Below are 17,838 nucleotides of genomic sequence, written 5' to 3'. Positions count from 1 at the left end.
CAGCCATTCTCCAATTGATGGACATCCACTCAGTTTCCAGTTTCTGGATGCCTACTCTTTATAAAGAGGTTGAGGCTTTGAGCAGGAGATTCATTCAAGGCCACAAGGTTCATTTGTTTGTTTGTTTTTGCTGAGGCAATTGGGGTTAAGTGACATGCCCAGGGTCACACAACTAGGAAGTGTTAAATGTTAGAGGCCAGATTTGACACAAGGTTCATTTGTTACACAGCTGAGAGAAATGATCACACCTCACATTTCAATGTCTTAAGAGAGAGCTTCTGTCCCAACCATTTGGCCTGCTACTTGGAAACTTTGCCATCTCTGAAGCTTATAACTTGTATGATGTTAGGCAATCAACAAATAGATCAATCAGCAGCATTTATTATATGGCTGCCAAGTGCTCAGAGGACACAAGGCCAAAAACTTATATTCACTTGATTAGATGGCCTTTTAGGTCCCTTCTACTTCCCGATCTATTATCTTAGGATATCAAAATTGCTACTATTATTAACTTCCATTCTACAGATGAGGAAATCGAGGGTGAAAATAGTTAAGAGCCTCCCTGCTTGGAAATATTAAAACCAGGATTTCACCCCAGGTATCCTGCTGTAAGTTCCAGTATTCTTTATGCTGTGGGAAGCTGTGGAGTTAGAAGATGTGGGTTCAAATTCTGTCAGTGTCACTCACCATGAGCAATTCAGCTTGAAATTCCTGGTTCTCCATGTCCTCATCTGCAAACTGAGGGGATTGGACTAAATTGGTCCCTTCCAGCTTTTTGCTTTCTTCTTCTCTACACAGACTAAGGAACTTTTCAGGTGAGAACTTATCACAAGGCCTTTTATGGGGTCTAACGACAATTCAGGAAAAGGAAAGCTCTTTGAAAACAACTGGCTCTGGAGGAAGAAAGTGATTGTAAATGACCAGTGGTCACAGTCCTGTAGCTTGTTAGATTTTGCTATTCTTCCAGGGAGAGATATTCCAAGATAAAAAGACCCTTTCTTGGATCTTGTGACAATAGCTTTCCCAATGCCTGGGAATGCTCAGCTCCACCCTGCAGTGCAGAGCCGCCAGGCATATGTCACCCGCTGCTTAACCAAACAGCATTTCAAGGCCAGTTAAAAATAGGGAGCTCCTGGGGAAAGCAGGCAGGTGAATTGAGCGAAATGATATCTTCCTGATGACGCTGAGACCACTAGACAGATGGACATATTGACAAAGTGAATTAGCTGGGGAAAGGCTGAAGAGCTATATAATTTTTTTTTTTAAATAGACTTCAAGAATATGGAGGGGGAGTGGAAGACAAGAGAGAATGGAAGAAAAAGCTATGGGAAAGTGGTGGAATTCTCTCTCTCCTATGGACAGGACTTGCTGCCCCTGAGGACCTTTTCAACTCTGAGAATTTGGGGAGTCTTGAGTAGGAGTGCCCTCTCATTGGGAGCATTTAAGTAGACACTGATATCTGCAAGTTGGGAAATGCTTTAGAGAGAATTTCTGTGCAGAAGAGGTGACCAAAGTCCCTTCCAACTTTAAAATTTCTCTGGTCTTTCTAAAAGAAAGGGATAGAAACTGGCAGAGGGGAGAAGGGATTAAATTAAGAAGCACAGAAAAGGTGAGATTTTACAGAAGTTTCCCGAAAGGAAGAAAAGGAGGATAGATGGATGGATGGATGGATGGAAGAAAAACCAAGAAGGTGGGGAGATGGATGAGGAGTAGGACATGGTGGAGGGTGGAGGAAAAGGAATGAGGAGGAGGAGGAGAAGGATGGAGGAAAAGGAGTAGAAGGAAGAGGAAGAGGAGGAGAAAAGAAATTAGGGAGGGTGGAGGAGACGGGGAAGGGTGGAGGAAAAGAAGAGGAGAGAGAAGGAGAAAGAAGAGGAAGATGGAAGAAAAGTGAAGAGAAGGGAAGAGGAAGAGAAGGATGGAGGGAGGAGGGAGAGAGAAATGAGAGAAAAGCATAGAAAGGACGAGGAGGAGGAGGGAGAAGGGGAGGAATAGGAAGGACGAGGAAGAGGGAGAGGGAGAAGGAGGAGGGGGAAGCAGGAGGGCAGGCAGGCGCCGAGGGCACGTGGCAGCGGGGTCCCGACCCTCCCGGGATGCTGCGGGTCCCCAGCAGGGCGGAGAGTCCGCGGCTCCCGAGGAATCCGGCGGCTTTAAGGAGAGCTCCGCCCCCCGCGTGACGCCCGGCCCAGCCGATTCCGACATTGGCTGCGACCGGGAGGGCGGGCCGGGCTGCTGGGTGCGGAGGGGATCCGGCGGGCCGGGCTGAGGGAGGGAGGGAGGCCGGGGATCGGCTCTGTTGCTGCCGCTGCTACCAAAGATGTGGAGCCGCGGGCGGCGGCCCCTCGTCGGCCAGCCCGGGGCGTCCCGGCAGCCGCTACCGCTGCTGCTGCTGCTGCTGCTGCCGTGTCCGGCGCGACTGGCGCACATCAAGAAGGCGGGGGCCACGGCCACAGCTACGGCCACGGCCCCCTGGGCCCCCGCGGCGCAGGAGCCCGAGGCCGGGACGGGGCCCGAGAGCGCCGGCCCCTTCGGGCGCTACTATCACGAGGAGGAGCTGGGTGCGGAGCTGGCGGCGGCCGCGCGGCCGGGCCTGGGCCGCCTCTACAGCCTGGGCCGCTCGCTGGAGGGCCGGCCGCTGTGGGTGCTGCGCCTGACGGCGGGCCTCGGGGGCCAGGGCCAGGGCCAGGACCCGGCGACCGTCGGGCAGGACCCGGGGCCGCGTGTGCCCGGACGGCCACAGGTGAAGCTGGTGGGCAACATGCATGGCGACGAGACGGTGTCGCGGCAGGTGCTCGTGTACCTGGCCCGGGAGCTGGCGGCGGGATACGCGCGTGGGGACCCGCGCCTCGTGCGGCTGCTCAACACCACCGACGTGCACCTGCTGCCCAGCCTCAACCCCGACGGCTTCGAGCGCGCCCTGGAGGGCCGCTGCGACCCCGCGCCCGACGCCCGCGCAGGCCGCTACAACAGCCGCGGCCACGACCTCAACCGCAGCTTCCCGGACCAGTTTGGCACCGGCGAGCCCCCGGCGCTGGACGAGGTGCCCGAGGTGCGCGCAGTCATGCAGTGGATCCAGAGCAACAAGTGAGGATGCGCCCAGCTGGGGGCCGGGAGGGGAACGAGCTGGGGCGGGGCGGGCGGGAGAGCGGGGAGGGGAGCCCCGCTGCGCGCCCCGGCGGCAGCTTTCCCCTCTGAAAAGCCCGGTTCGGGCTGCGCCTAGACGAGCCAGAGAGTCAGGGAGCCCATTGGTTGGAGGGCGAGATTGAGGGGGGATGTGCTTGCGAAGCTGCCCTGGGGTGCTTGCGGAGGGAGGGGGCTGCCTTCCTGAGGGGGGTGTGATATAATCAGGTTGTGGGAAGGCGTATGTGATGTATGGGGGGCAGGAATGTTGGGCATGTGCTGCGGAAAGTGCCTTTGGTCCGGGTATCTTCGGAAAGAGAGGCTCCTTTCGAGAAGGGTGTGTTTATAAAGTTGTGGGAGGGAGTTCTTGTTGGGGAGTGGGGTGAAGGATGTTGGGGATGTGCAGGGGAAGGTGCCTTTGGGTGCCCTGGTGGGGAGAGGCCATCTTCCAGAAGGTTGTGTGTGTAAGCTTGTGGGAGGGAGTGTCTGATGAACGGAATCAGGAATGTTGGAGACATGCAGGGGAGGGTGCCCTTGTCTGGGTGTCCCGTTGGGGGGGGGCTGCCTTCCAGAGGGGTGTATGTATCAGGTGGTGGGAGGGAGTGTGTGATGCTTGGGGAGCGGCAGGAACGTTGGCGACGTGCAGGGAAAGGTGCCTTTGGGGTGTCCTGGCCGGGAGCCACCCTGGGGGCTGTTGCAACACCCAGCTGTAACCATGTGGGAGGGGTGTGTTGGGATAGAGGTGAGGCACCCCCTTTTCCCGGGGCGCTCCATGCTTTGTTTCTGCCTTTGTGCCCGCCCGGTGCGGGTAAAAGGAGTCCCGAGGGGCGCACATGACTAAAAAGTCAGGTTCTAGCCCAGCCTCTGCAATGTGTCATTGATCTAGTCGCTTTCTCTGAGCGCTGTTAATGTCTCAGACCTGATGGCCAGACTAGAAGCCAGGACACAGATTACTTGCAGAGCTAACATCCTCTGATTCTCCGCTGCCCCATTTACTCCCCGTCGCCTTGGAAGGTGGACAGGAGAATCCTTTTCTGACCCAGCTGGGTTTGTGGGTATAGACACATGGCACCATTCAGGGAGCCTCCTAGTCCTTGCTGAGATTAGTAGTTTCTTCCTTAATGGAGAGAAAACAATGATCCTTCGCACGGTGCTTGCTTTAATAAATTGTTATTGACCGATTGATTGATGGGAACGTTTTCATCTGGAAGGATATTAGAGGCCACCTGAGCCTCCTTTTTACAGATGATAAAACTGACTCCCAGAGAGGTGAAGCTCACTGATGAAATGAATAAAGTTTGGGGCATGAAGTCAAGAAGGCTGGAGTTCAAATCTAGCCTCAGATGTTTGCTTAACCGGGTGAACCTGGGCAAGTGGCTAAACTTCTGTTTGTCCTTGTTTTCTTCACTGCAGAAGGGAGCTAAGTCCCCCCTTCCACTGTTGTGAGAAACAAATGAGGCAGGAACAGTAAAGCATTTATCTCTCCCTTTTTCTCCTGACTTCAAATTCGGTCTCCTTTCAGTGGTACCATCCCCTGTAGTGTCCTTGAAGATCCCCACCTGCCCCTGTGATGGTTGTTTACCTATTAGGGAGACTTTTCTTGCAAAGCTCCCATTTTGTGGAGGATTAGCTGGTATGGACTCTAGACCTCTTTATAGGAGAAACATTGTTACAGCCTTTACAAAGTATAAGTCTTATCTAATTGCTAGGAGTGATAAAACTAATAGTTTGCATAGCTTGTAAGGGGAGAAAAGAATATTTGTTTTTCCCTTTCTCTCTTTTTCCCTTCTTATAAGCAATTGTGAAATAACAACATTTCTCTTGGAACAAGTTTATCTTGAAGGACACTCTGCAATCTTCACTTTGTACCTAGAATCCCGATTTAGGACCGGTGCCTAATTATCTCCTGTGATCAGATGGTACTTGAATTTCCCTGAAGTCAGAGAAGAGTTATGTGGCACGTTGGTCAGCCAGGTAGAGGAGACAGCATAAGGCCCCGGGCATGCCAAAGGTCACCCAGTTGCAGAATTGGCACTTGATTCTGCCTCAGGAGCTTTCTAGGCCCAGCCCCTTTTTCCATTAGATATTTGTGTTGTTTCAGTGACGAACAGAAATCTAAAAGATTTTACCTTCCATATGGAAAGGAAGTGGGATTCATAAGGGGAGAAAATCCCATAAAATCCACAGCCTACTTTATTGTTTGCCTGGCTGGTGCATTTTATGATACAAATGACAGTTTCCCCTAATTAAGCTTACTTTTGGGAAAATAGTAGCCATGTTTATTTAAATGAGGTTATGCTTCATTCTGTCTTTTTTATGTATACATTAGTATTTATACTTTGAAATAAAAATACATTAAACCAACTTTCAAAATAATGTTGAAAAATCAGATTTTTTGAATTGTTTATTCCCTTTGATCCTGTGGAGAATAACAGAATCAAAAGTTTAGACCCAGGAAATATCTCAATAGGTCATTTAGTCTATTGCTTTCATTTGACAAATGAGGAAACTGAGTCTCAATGAAGTAAAGTGATTCGTTTTTAGATACATTGGTTATGTATACGTGACAGACAAGTTATGAGCCTGCATTTCTTGATTTTCAGATTTAGCACTCTTTCTACTGTACCATAGTGAATATAACAGAAAACTGATTAAAATGAATTATTTGTGAGAAGTACTATCATATGCTGATATATTTAAAAGGAATAACAAATTATACACAATCATTTGTGATTTCATGTGCATCTTTTTATTATAATGCTATACTAATTTCTATTATACAAATTAAAAATCAAATAATTTTTTTTAAATCACCCCCTCATATACAGGTACCATAATTTCATTAGTGCTTGTCTATATAATTATAATAGCTGAACTTGTCCTTAAAAGATAGTATAAGTAAAGGAAGCATACTTCTCTCTTCTGTGCAGAATATGCACAGATTTAGTTGATTGGATAGCATCAGATGTAGTTAATTTATTACTTTGCAGAACTGCTCTTCTTCTCTCTTTTTTATTCTTTGTAATAAGGGATAGTAATGGGAGGGAAAAGATATATTCAGAAATGAAGGGAATATTAAAATCAAAGGATTGCCATAAAAGTAAGCTGAATTCAAAAAAGATATGAATTCTTATAGTTGGAGACACTCCTTAGAGGACCTCATACATTATATATGATCACTGATAATTCATTTTGTCAGTTCTCTATTATCTGCAGCACTGAAGAACAATATGTGCTAGATTGGGGTCATCCTCTCACTCCTCATGCCTCAGTTTCCATTTTGTCTTCTGTGAAATGAGGAGGTGGAATCAGATGGCTTCTTGAGGCCCAGATCCATGTGCCTGTGACCCCAAATCATTTTTCTCAGCTGTTGGCCAAGCCACTTAAAGGCAGAGCTGCTTCCGTCTCTCTTATCTGCTGCCCTGGAGTGGAGAGAAATACAGCTGTGCTATCCTAGAGGCATTTTTAGGTGTACAAACCAGAAAGTTAATTGATTGCCCAGTTCAGTTGGGAAGGCCTGATAGAACTTCTAAAGCTCTAAAGACTTGGATTGTTTCTGTCTAGTCCTGGAATAGTCAAAAGCTGGTGGTGGGATTTAGCAGGCAGGTGTGTCTAGGGGAGCCAAATTTACTTTAGATCAATTTAGTACATATTTTGAGCTCTTCCAGTGGAATGGAAGCTCTATGAGATCAGGAGCTGTTTTTTTTTTTCTTTTTCTTTTTATAACTCTACCTAAGACCTTTATATACCTGCCATCCTTGCCAGGATCTAAATATCTACTATCTAAAATTTCACACCAAATACTGTCCTAGGTACTAAGTATTTAGGGACAGTACATTAATGAATACTTATTGACTGGTCCTACTACTGTCACTACTATTACTATCACTACTACCACCTAGATAACATTTATGTATACCTCCTATGTTCTGCTTGATGGTGCAGTCATGATGGAGAGAGTGCCAGGTCTGGAGTCTGGAAGATTTGAGGTGGAATTCATCCTCAGATGCTTACCAACTGTGTGACCCTGGGCAAGTTCATTTAGCTCTGTTTGCCTCAGTTTTCTTATCTGTAAAAGAAGTGGAGAAGGCAATGACAGACCACCCTAGTATCTTTGTCAAGAAAAACCCCAGATGGGGTCATGAAGAATCAGACATGGCTGAAAAACCACTAAATAGATCCTGTTTCCGTAATTATGTCAAGCATTTTATACCTATCTCATTAGATGCAACCTTGGGAGGTAGGTACTGTTATCCCCATTTTAGAGGTGAGGAAAATGAGGGACACAGACTTGGCCACGGCATATCTAATGTATGTGATTGCGTTTGAACTCAGGTCCAGGATTCTATTGACTGCCATAAACTTTTTAAACTTAGGCTGTTTTATTGCTTGACTAATCAGCATGATGTAGTGAGGGCTCAATTTTCTTATCTATCAAATAAGATGGTTGGACTGGATATTCTGTCTCTAAGGTCCCTTCTACCTGTACGTCGATAAGCCTATAATCTTCTCTTTCCCTCCCCGCAGCCAGATATTCTTTGAATAGAATCATGATAGACTTAATTAATTCAAAGTAAATTTTCTTCTGTGTGTGTGTGTGGGGAGGGAGAGAGGGAGGGAGGGAGGGAGGGAGGGAGGGAGAGAGGGAGGGAGAGAGAGAGAGAGAAGAGAGAGAGAGAGAGAGAGAGAGAGAGAGAGAGAGAGAGAGAGAGAGAGAGAGAGAAAATGTGGAGTGCATAGGGTCCAGATGATTACTGATAATTGCAAGCAGGCATGCAGAGCTCAGAAAATGTCTTTCAACTGAGAGGATAAGGAAATGTTATTTAGTATGTTTATAACATTGAAAGACCTGTGATGTGAGAAAGGGAGTGGAAAGTGAACCATCAGGCTCAAACCATGCTTTTGTTTTTGGCTTTTGCCAAACTTCAAACCTTTTTTGGTGTTGCTGCGTTTGTGAAGGGGATGGTTTTGCTTAAGTTTCTCAGAAAAGCAGAAATACTCAAGCTCAGGGTAGTCAACTTATCTCCCACTGCTTTCTGTGGATGCCTCTGGAAATAACCTCTTTTATCTAGGGAGCCAATCAGAAAAAGAGGGCTTGAAAAGAGAGCAGCTCTGGGAAGGACCCTGTAAAAGTGAAAATCCTTTGATGTCCACCATTGTCTTTCTTTGCAAGTGGGGCCTCCAGTGGGTCTCTGATTTTTGTCGTAAGCCTTCTCGACTGTGGCTTCCTTTTTGGAAACATGACATCGGCCTAAGTGTGTTTACAGCATAGTGGTGGATTGAGCCAGAACATATCCTGTTTTAAAATGTGTTTCCTCTTGCACAAATCTGCTTTAATAATGGTCCCCAATGCCATTAAAATGTTAAATTTCTCTTGGCTACTGCTTTCTCTGAACTGATATGGCTCCCCAGTTAAAGCGTTCTCTGTTATCTTAGTTTATTGTGGCTACTTTTTTCATTAAGCATAAGGCTACTGTCTGCCTCCCTCCTTGGTTTATCCTTAGAGGTGCCCCTGAGAGGCTATTTTGTTTCATTCATTCACTTATTTTTTATATTGTTTATGTATATTTGAGGAAAGGTTTTATTGAAGTCTTTTTGTTTTTATATCACTTGTTTCTGGATGTATTCCTCAGTTTTATAGAACTTTCCCTAATAATAAAGAACCCTAAAGTCAGACTAGCTGAAAAAGTGATTCCATCCGACAGGATGTGAAAGGTCTCCCACCTCTGGAAGGGAAGCAGGATAGAGGGTTATTTTTCTCTCTTCTCCAAAGCCAGCATTGTCTCTCACAGTTCCTCAGGATTATAGCTTGTCCCTGGGTTCTCAATCCAGCAAAGGGCAAGCTCTGGTCACTTCTACCAGGCTGAATAAGCAAAAGTGTGGAATACATGTCTGTCATCCATGGACCAGCCTTGCAAAGAGGCATGTGTCACAGAGCAAAGAGCACGCTTACTACCTCTGGAGTCATGGGACTCTAATAGCATCATTACTTTAGATTTAGAACTGGAAGAGGTCATCAGGGCTAGTCCCCTCATATTACAGAGGAGGAAATAGAAAGTGACTGGGAAAGGTCATTCGGGGAGTAGGGAGGTCCCCAGCCTCCAAATCCAGAGTGCTTCCTACTTTGCGAGGGAACCTAAGAGACTCAGAGTCTTTTCTCCTCCTAGTACCTCAGTATCCTCATCTGAAATGGATTACGGCCCCTTCTGACTCTTGCTCTGCAATCTTTTGACACCGAATTGGCTATCTGGCCTTTTTTTCCCTGGTAACAGGAGCTCCTTATACCTCTCCTAAGGCCCGGAGCTCTGCCTACGTGCAGGCGGGGTGGGGCGGATTCATATCCACTGCTATCATGGTTCCATAAAGCACCGAAGCAGCCCTTTTGGGTACTTTTCCATTGTCAGGCCTGAAGAGGAATTACCGTCACAGTTCTTAAACTGCGTACGCTTCCTCCATTTTCTGACTTTCTCTGCTTCTGGGCAGCTCATAAATGCTTCATATGTTTTGGATAAGTGTACTTACAGAGTGTTTAAGCTGTCAGATACTGATCTTGAAAGCCAAGGTACAAAAGTGCTATGGAATTTTAAAATGCTGTTATATTTTTTGTTATTATCATTGTTGCATCTCAGTGCATGAATGATGGTTGCTTTTTTCTTTCTTGTTAAGCTTTGTGCTTTCGGGAAACCTACATGGCGGCTCTGTGGTGGCCAGCTACCCTTTTGATGATTCTCCTCAGCACAAGACCAGTGGGATCTATAGCAGAACTGATGATGATGAAGTCTTTAAATATCTGGCTAGATCCTATGCCTCAAAACACCCAATCATGAAAACTGGTGATCCCCGCTGCCCATCAGACGAAGACGAAACTTTCAAAGATGGAATCACTAATGGAGCCCATTGGTATGATGTGGAAGGTAGGATGTTGCTCCCTCCCCTCGCCTTCATTTTGGGAAATGGGAGGAAGAAAGTGTGAGACCTGTGATAAACTGCCTCTAAAAGATGTTCAGTAGCCCAGCTAATGGTAAAGCTCCCCATCATTAGGTTAATACCTTCAAGTAAAAATGGCTAATGGCATTCTGAGCAGATGATAAGGACACCAAAGTCATCATAATGAAATGATACCCTCTCCTGGATTTATCCAAAGTACAATCCCTGAAGTTTTTACTTACTTTGTCACTTGGAGAGTTAATTGTGGTCTGTCTTTCAGCACCTCTTCTGTTGTTGTCTCCCACCTCTGCCTCCATCTTTTAACTCTTGTCATCATTTTACATTCCCACTTGGGTCACGGTGTGTTTCCACCCATTTAGTGACTTTCGTTGAGGAGAATAGGATGGTGTCTTATATTTCCCTATGATCGCCTTGGACTGAGTGGCTGTTTCATATTAGGGAGAATAGATTTACAGCTGGACAGGACTTTAGAGGACAGTGTTGAAAATAACATAAAAATTTTGTTTAAAAAAATTTTAAGGCAGGGAGCATGAACTGGAGATTCATAGTTTCATAGAAAATTTTTTTGTGTGTTGTGCTATTTATATGGGAATGTATGTGTTTTTAACTTACAAGTAAAAAATAAAATTATTATTATTATTATTATTTTTTGCTGAGGCAATTGGGGTTAAGTGACTTGCCCAGGGTCACACAGCTAGGACGTGTTAAGTGTCTGAGACCAGATTTGAACTCAGGTCCTCCTGACTTCAGGGCTGGTGCTCTATCCACTGTGCCACCTAGCTGCCTCAAATAAAATTATTTTTAAAAATATTTATAAATTAATCTCTTTCACATAGCAATCAGAGATGAATTCTGACCCTTTATCCTTGTGATGAAATTGTAGGCTTTTTCTTATTGTAGAAGTTAACTAGATTTTTAAAAACAATTGCATTTTCATAGCTTCTTTAGGTTATTAACTTATTTTATGCTTATAGTAACCCTGGGAAATAGGTGTTTTTATCCCCATTTTGCAAATTGAGCCAAACAGAGGATAAATGGCATACCCAGAGAGTTGGGTTGAATTCAGGTCTTCCAGATTCTGGTCCCCTTCACTCTCTAGCTACCTCTTTTTAAAACAAAATAGAATTTTTTTTTTTAAAGATTCCTTTGACTCGTGTTTTAGAAAACATAAGACCTGTCCAAAGAGAAGGACTACATAAAGTCGTTAGTTGCTTAATTCAGACATTTTCCTGTTTCGAAATGAAAGGTTTTTTAAAAGGAGCTTTGGAGATAGTTTCAATTGCAATGTATAGTTATTTGGACCTTTACAAAGTTGCAAAGACACTTTTGTTTTAAGTTCAAAGATGTAGCTTTAATATGACCTTGGTCTAATTGAAGTTTTCTGATTCCTGATTTTCTCATCTATAGAATGGGGATACTCTCCTCTCAGTTAGACTGGATCATCCAAGGTCCCTTCCAGTTTTAGATCTATGATCTTAACAGTTAAAAGATTATTATTCTTTTCTGAAGAAATAAAAATTTTGCGACATCTTTCTGTTTGCCTCCCTGATTGTACCAGTTTGTGTTGACTCATTTTTCTGGCTTAACATCGAATTAACCACCTTAGGAAGCTTTGACCTGATTTCCCCAGTGGTAGAAGCTCTAATGGTTTCTTCACTGGCAACTTAGCTCACTGTGTTTGTCTTCTGTGGGGCCCGATCTGAGCTGGACCTTGTGACACTGTTTTTACAAACCAGGATATCCTGGAGCTGGCAGGAAAGGCCATGGCAATGTGGTCCAGATATGTGGCTTACCTTGTCCCTGTCTGATTCATTTCAAGGTTCAGCGCTTGCAGAATTACTGCCAAGAAGAAATTAAGCACCAGCCCAGCAGGGCCGGCTTTCCATGTTCAGGCCCTGATTGATCAGTGTCTTTTGAGAGGCAGAAAAGGCTAGGGTTGATAAAACCTGTTATAGTTTTATCAACTGTTACTCAAGATCATGTTTGGATTTTACAGGTTGATGTTTCCCTAAAATGGAACAGTAGCCACACTAGTTGTGTCATGGAGATGATATATTGGGTGGGGGGAGAGGAAGGGTCCAGTCCTGTGATTTTTAAAATAAAGTTTTATTGATGTCATTTTTATATCATCATAATTTGCCCTTTCCTTGAGAGCTATTCCATGTAATAAACAGTATTTTTAAAGACAGAAAAAGAAAGAGAAAGAGGGGGAAAATCAGCATAATTAATATATTGAAAAGGTTTGGAAAGGAACATACTTGGTATGAACTTGTCCCACCTCTGGCAAGGGATGGGAGGGTAGTATCATCTTTGTAATTTTATATCTTTTCCTTTTAAAATTTTTGGTGTGCATCCTTTCTGTTTTATCTATCCTGTGATTTCATAATGTGGCGGAAGCTCCTAGTATGGGAATTCCCTCAAATCAGGCAGATGAGGAAGCTTTCTGTAACTTAATCTTGATATTGCCCCTTGCAGGTAACTTACCATTGTGTTCTTGGCCTTTGAAAGCTGGTCTTAAACCATGATCAAACTCAAGTAGAAATCACTAACCCTCCATACATAAGTATGGCCATCTCTTGACTTAGAAAACCACATGTTCACATTATCTGTTTTTTTATTGTATTTTTATTTATTATGTTAAATATTTCCCAGTTACATTTTAATCTGGTTTAATCTGTGTGTCTCAACACTTTGAGGTTGCAAAGCTCTATTTCTCACCAATAAGAATAGCTAACATCTTGGGGGATGGTTTAAAGTTTGTAGAGCGCTTTGTGAATTTGTCTGGTCTGAGCATCACCCCAGCCTTGTGAGGGAAGATCTTTAAATGTTTTTCTTTTCATTTTACACACGAGGGAATTGAGATTTAGATGGTCACACGGCTTTGAACCCAGACCTCTTCTGATGACAAGGCCATGCCAGTTCTGTTTCTGTGCCATATCCCAAGATCCTGGAGATGAGCAGCAAGGGCTTGCTCAAACAGAAGTGAATTCTCACACTGCACATTGACTTAGAAGACGACAAATTAATATTATCTATATTTTGTATTTTTTGTTGTTCATTAAATGTTTCCTAATCACATTTTAATCTGGTTTGGGCGGTTCCTGCTGGTTGGACATTTTTGTGCCCTTTAACATTTAGACAGTGGAAGGCCACTTTGGAATTTGCTAAGGTCGGTTAGGAAGAAGAAAAATATTTGCTCGACCTGAGAAAAATAAGGATAAAACTTAGCTTTTTATTGGGAGGAGGAGGGGAACAGGAGCTGCTGAAGTAGGGCTTTCAATGATTGCTTATCAGGCCGAGTATTTCACATTTTAAAAAGGGAAAACGTGTTTTTCAGTTCTGTGTGACAGGACTGTGATAGTCTTATGATACCTTGAGGTCAATGTGTTGGGTTTTCCTTGTTCCCTCCTTGGTCACTTTACCAGTTGAGATAGATTAGCTTCTTATCTGGCCTTTTTACAACATCAGCTTGTGTTTCTCAGTGAGATTATGATTCAGCCCTCACAGGGGAGGAAATGATTCAAACAATAGCCAGCTCCAGAGATTTGGTTTCAGATAGCTTACTCTGTTGTGGCAATTAGACCAATACAATTCTTGCTCTCAAAAGGTACAAGCATATAGCTGTCTGGAGAATACAATATACCCATGAGGATGTAGAAAGTCAGGGCCCCTGCCTCTCAGAATTTTTGTCTTTTTGGTTTGCTACAGACTTTTAGTCTATCCCTTTTCTAAATAATATTGGTAATTCTGTTCCATCCTGTGCTTCCCCTCTCCTCTATGGGGTCTCAGAGAAGTAATCTTAAATTCTAAGTACTTTGGGGGTCAGATTCTTCTTCAGACTATTGCTCCTGAGCCCCCATCCATTGTGTTTACATTTACTAGTCAGTCAGGGGACATGAAGTTCAAAATAAAGATCTTGAATGAATAATAACTTTGAATGCAGTAAAAGCAATAGCAGAACTTCCCTCCCCAAAAGAAACCAAAAAAAACTCTCCTTGAGTTGCTTTTTCTTCATTTCTTCTAAAGAAGAAAATTAAAACAATCCGTTAAGGGCACATTTTCTCACCTGTTTCCACCTCCTGTAGTGAGTAGGGATCTGGAATGTGGCTAGAGGGGATATAATTCTTGTCAGTTTAACTATGAAAAGAAATGCCAACTGGTCTTTTAGAAAGTGGTTTCATGTTTTGAGGGGATGTTAGGTGGAGAAACATTGTAGTGTTCAAAATAATCAAGGTACAGTGATCTGAAATGGATCAATAATTAAGGAAAGAGCTTCTCAGGAAGGAATAGTAAAATCAACTTGTTTATTGAAAACGCAACTATTTTGGCTGCCAGTCTTCCCCCACCTCCTCCAAAGCATCCTTCTTTGTTGAGTTATCCAATAAGTGGTTAGTCAAGTAGTAGTAGAAAAAAAGACCCCATTTCATTTTAATCCCAGAAATGGATATAGATGACACTTCCTTAACATGGAAACATTTAAGAATCAGAAATGAAAAAAAATAACTTGTTTAGTCTGAGTTATAGAATTTGAGGCATTTGTTGTTTTTTTTTTTTAAGAAATTGAATTACAGATGAAATAAAATAGCTTCCCAATAAATATGTATCCTCAAGTATGAGGTTTTGTTTAATTTGCTAACTGATTTCTCCTTCTCTGGAAAATGAGGTAAGAAATTTTTACTGTACATAGACCTTATGGTGAGGTGTTAGCATTTAAGGAACTCTTTTTTGGAGTTGGTGATGAAAAGCAATTGAACAAGTTTGTATTGGGTTGTTGACCAGGGTTGTGAGACTTTTGTCCCCTGGGAACTCTCTACAATGGACACAATAGGTCACATTCTTCATTCATGTAACAAATACTTTATTGAGCGCTTACTTGTCAGAGACATTTTGTTAGGGGCCGTGACGGATCTACAGAGATATACAATTTGTGTTTCCCACTCGTAGAAAATGTATTGTCTAATTAGGGTGGCAAAGACCTAATTATAATCACCTCCTTCCTTTCTTTGCAGAGATTGGAAACTGGTGGGGAGAAGCTATGGTTAGAGAACACTGCTACATATACCTCAGACTTAATTTATTAGTTTTGGTAAACTGCTTTACCCCTCTTTTTCCCTCTTTTTTTTGGGGGGGTCACAAAGATCACTTTGCTGGGTAGGTAAGGAGGAAAGAGTATATTTAGAAATGAGGATGATACATAAATAATGTTTTTATATTGTGATTAAATTGGTTGTGTATGTGTAGGAGATAGTGGCAAAAGAGCTAGAGCCCCATTGTAGAAGACTTCTGTAGATCGCAGAGTCCTAGACTTCAAGCTGCAAGGTCTGCAGAGAAAGAGAGAAAGAGAGTGTGTGTGACGGGTGTACCCACATGTGCTTGTGTACACTTACCCATACAGAAACACGTGTGTGTGAGAGAGGGATGGACTCCTGGCCCAGCTTTATTAGCGAGTCCAGCTGCGGGCCCTGTTTTCGGGCTCTGGGAGTCCTTGAGCAGGCGAGGGCTTCATTCCTAGTTGGCGCCTTCAGGAGCCGGGCTGTGTGTGGCGTAGTTCTGGATGACACGGAAGAGGCTGGAGGCAGGGAGACCAGTTAGGTCAGCAGGAAGGCCCAGTTTCTTGAAAGCCCTGCAGGGGGGATCCCTCTTGGAGCAGAACTCGAGAAGAGAAGTTCTGTCTCTTTTCTGGGTTGTGGGCCCCTTTGGGCAGATGGAAGTATGGGTTTCTTTTCAGAATCAAGCCTTTAAATGCATCAGCTACATAGAATTGCAGCCGAAACCATCTGGAACCAAGTAGAACCAGAGTAATCTCACCCCCCTGTGCAGACCCTCAGATACTGGGAACTTGATTTTTTGCAGCTTCGTGTAAAACTTTGCATCTGTCCCTGTTGAATTTCATCCTCCTGGAGTTGGCTCAGTGCTGTAGTTCATTGGAAGCCTGACTGTCCTTCAGTGTGTGAGCCATTTCTCCCAGCCTGGTGTCTTCAGCTGGACTAGCTTCAGAGGCCTCATTTACAGACAGGGAAACTGAGACCTGGGGAAGCTTAACCCCCCTCTGGTCTGGTGCCCTGTGTTATACTGGGCACCAGTATATACTGGTGTAAAATTTTATACCTCGCCTAGGGACACCGCAGTGAGGGGAGCTAGCCGGGTCCTCCTGCTCTTTGTGGCCCCCTTTCCCTTCCCCACACCGTGTTCTTGCAAAGTGGGATACCTGGCTGACTCCGCCCTCCCGGTATCCAAGCAACCCGCAACCAAATGGAAACCTGTCACAGCCGGCTTGGAAATGGGCCTGGAGGGGGTCTGAGGCGGGCAGGGCCTGCCCTCTGAGCGCCTGCCTGGTCTTGGCTTGGTTGAAGTGGCCACTTTGGGGAAAGTCTACAAAGCCTACAGAAGCATGTATTTTTGAGGGTTTAATTTTGCAACTGTTTCTTGGCATAAGCTGATTGATTTTAAGCCAGGAACAATTCAAGTCAATTATATATTTTTTTTAAAAAATGGAACAGATGGGTCTCCCTTCCCCCCACCCCCCTCACCAAACTAAGTGTCCTTCTGGTTTGCTAGCTCTCTTGTGTGAGATCTGTTCGCTTTGGGGGAAGGGAGCTGTGGGATCTAAATCTCGAATCTTAACACTTTGCTCACATCTAAAAATTCCTTTTAATCATTGCAGCTCCTCAGGGAGCCAGTGCTGGAGCTGTGGGCTTTGCCATTTGGTCTCAGGGAAGGAGTAGACGAGTCTGTTTTTACTGGAACCGTGCCCAACTCGGAGTTATTATCTTGGCTTTGCTTTTATCTGCAGGAAGAATAGATGCTTCTGCCTTGGGTCACAGCTTCCTTTTGTAAATCAAAGTAATTTAATATAAATGCTGATCCTTAGGTCCATTGCAGCCGCCTGTTCTGTAACTGGAGAGTAGATGGGTGCCCAGGTGATGGGTAGGATGCCATTTTGGTGGGACTGCCCTCCCCACTCCAAGATCTGGGCATCAGAGCCCAAGTTAGTTACATATCTTTTTCCACTATGAACTTTTAATTTCATTTGGGAATAAAGTCAGTAGTCAGTTGGTGACCATGTATTAAAACACCTACTGTGTGCCAGGCTTAAAAGATAGGCAAAAGGCAGTCCCTTCCCTCAGCGAGCAGACATTCTGATTGGGGAGACCATGGGCAAGCAGTGACGTACAAGAGAGACTTGTGGGGTAAATGGGAAATGGTTATTAGAAGGAAGACTAAGAGGGAGGGAGAGGGGGAAAGCTTCCTGAGGAAGGTGGGATCTTGCTGAGACTGGATGGAGCAGGGAGGGAGAAGTGAAAGGGGAGAGTGCTGGAGAGCATGGAGGCCCCCAGGGAAAGGGCCCAGATCTGGCTGAAGGAGGGTCTTGGAGGAAGAGCCAGGAGGCCCTGATGATAGGGGAAGTCGTAAGAAGACTGAAAAGGGCTTTGAACGCCGAGTGGAGGATTGTGAATTTAATCCTGGAGATAGGGAACCACTGGAGGTGACTGAGTGGGTGAAGGAGTGTGGGGGACAGGGGGTGTGTGTGACACGTGAAGATCATTCTGATAACTAAGTAGGGATGGAGTGGAGGGAGAGGGAAGGGGCAGGGAGGTCCCTCCAGACTGTTGTAGGTCAGGTGATGAGGGGAGCAGTAGTGTCAAATCAGAGAAGGGGGACATTTGAGGGGTGTTCTAGGGCAGAAAGGACAGGTTTTGTCAGCTGCTTGGGGGATGTATTGTGGGGCAGCCAGTTTGAGGTGTCCTCCAGGGAAGGAGCTGGGTACAT

The 17,838-nt window shown here is 44.7% G+C and overlaps 1 protein-coding gene across 2 annotated transcripts in view; it reads left to right on the top strand.

Annotated features, from left to right (window-relative positions):
- Positions 1–2,270: 2,270 nt before the first annotated feature.
- Positions 2,271–17,838, top strand: part of CPD (carboxypeptidase D) — a 62,870-nt gene continuing 47,302 nt past the window's right edge. For both annotated transcript variants that reach the window (XM_051992235.1, XM_051992234.1), the window contains exons 1-2: positions 2,271–3,084; positions 9,787–10,034. In XM_051992235.1, the coding sequence (XP_051848195.1) occupies positions 2,318–3,084; positions 9,787–10,034 (1,015 nt within the window). In that variant the 5' untranslated portion in view covers positions 2,271–2,317. The remainder of the gene's footprint in view (positions 3,085–9,786; positions 10,035–17,838) is intronic.

The sequence above is a fragment of the Antechinus flavipes genome, chromosome 4, assembly GCF_016432865.1.
Source record: "Antechinus flavipes isolate AdamAnt ecotype Samford, QLD, Australia chromosome 4, AdamAnt_v2, whole genome shotgun sequence".
NCBI classification, from domain to species: domain Eukaryota; kingdom Metazoa; phylum Chordata; class Mammalia; order Dasyuromorphia; family Dasyuridae; genus Antechinus; species Antechinus flavipes.
The sequence above is the reverse complement of the archived record's forward strand: the minus strand, read 5'-3'. Positions and strand labels throughout refer to the sequence as shown.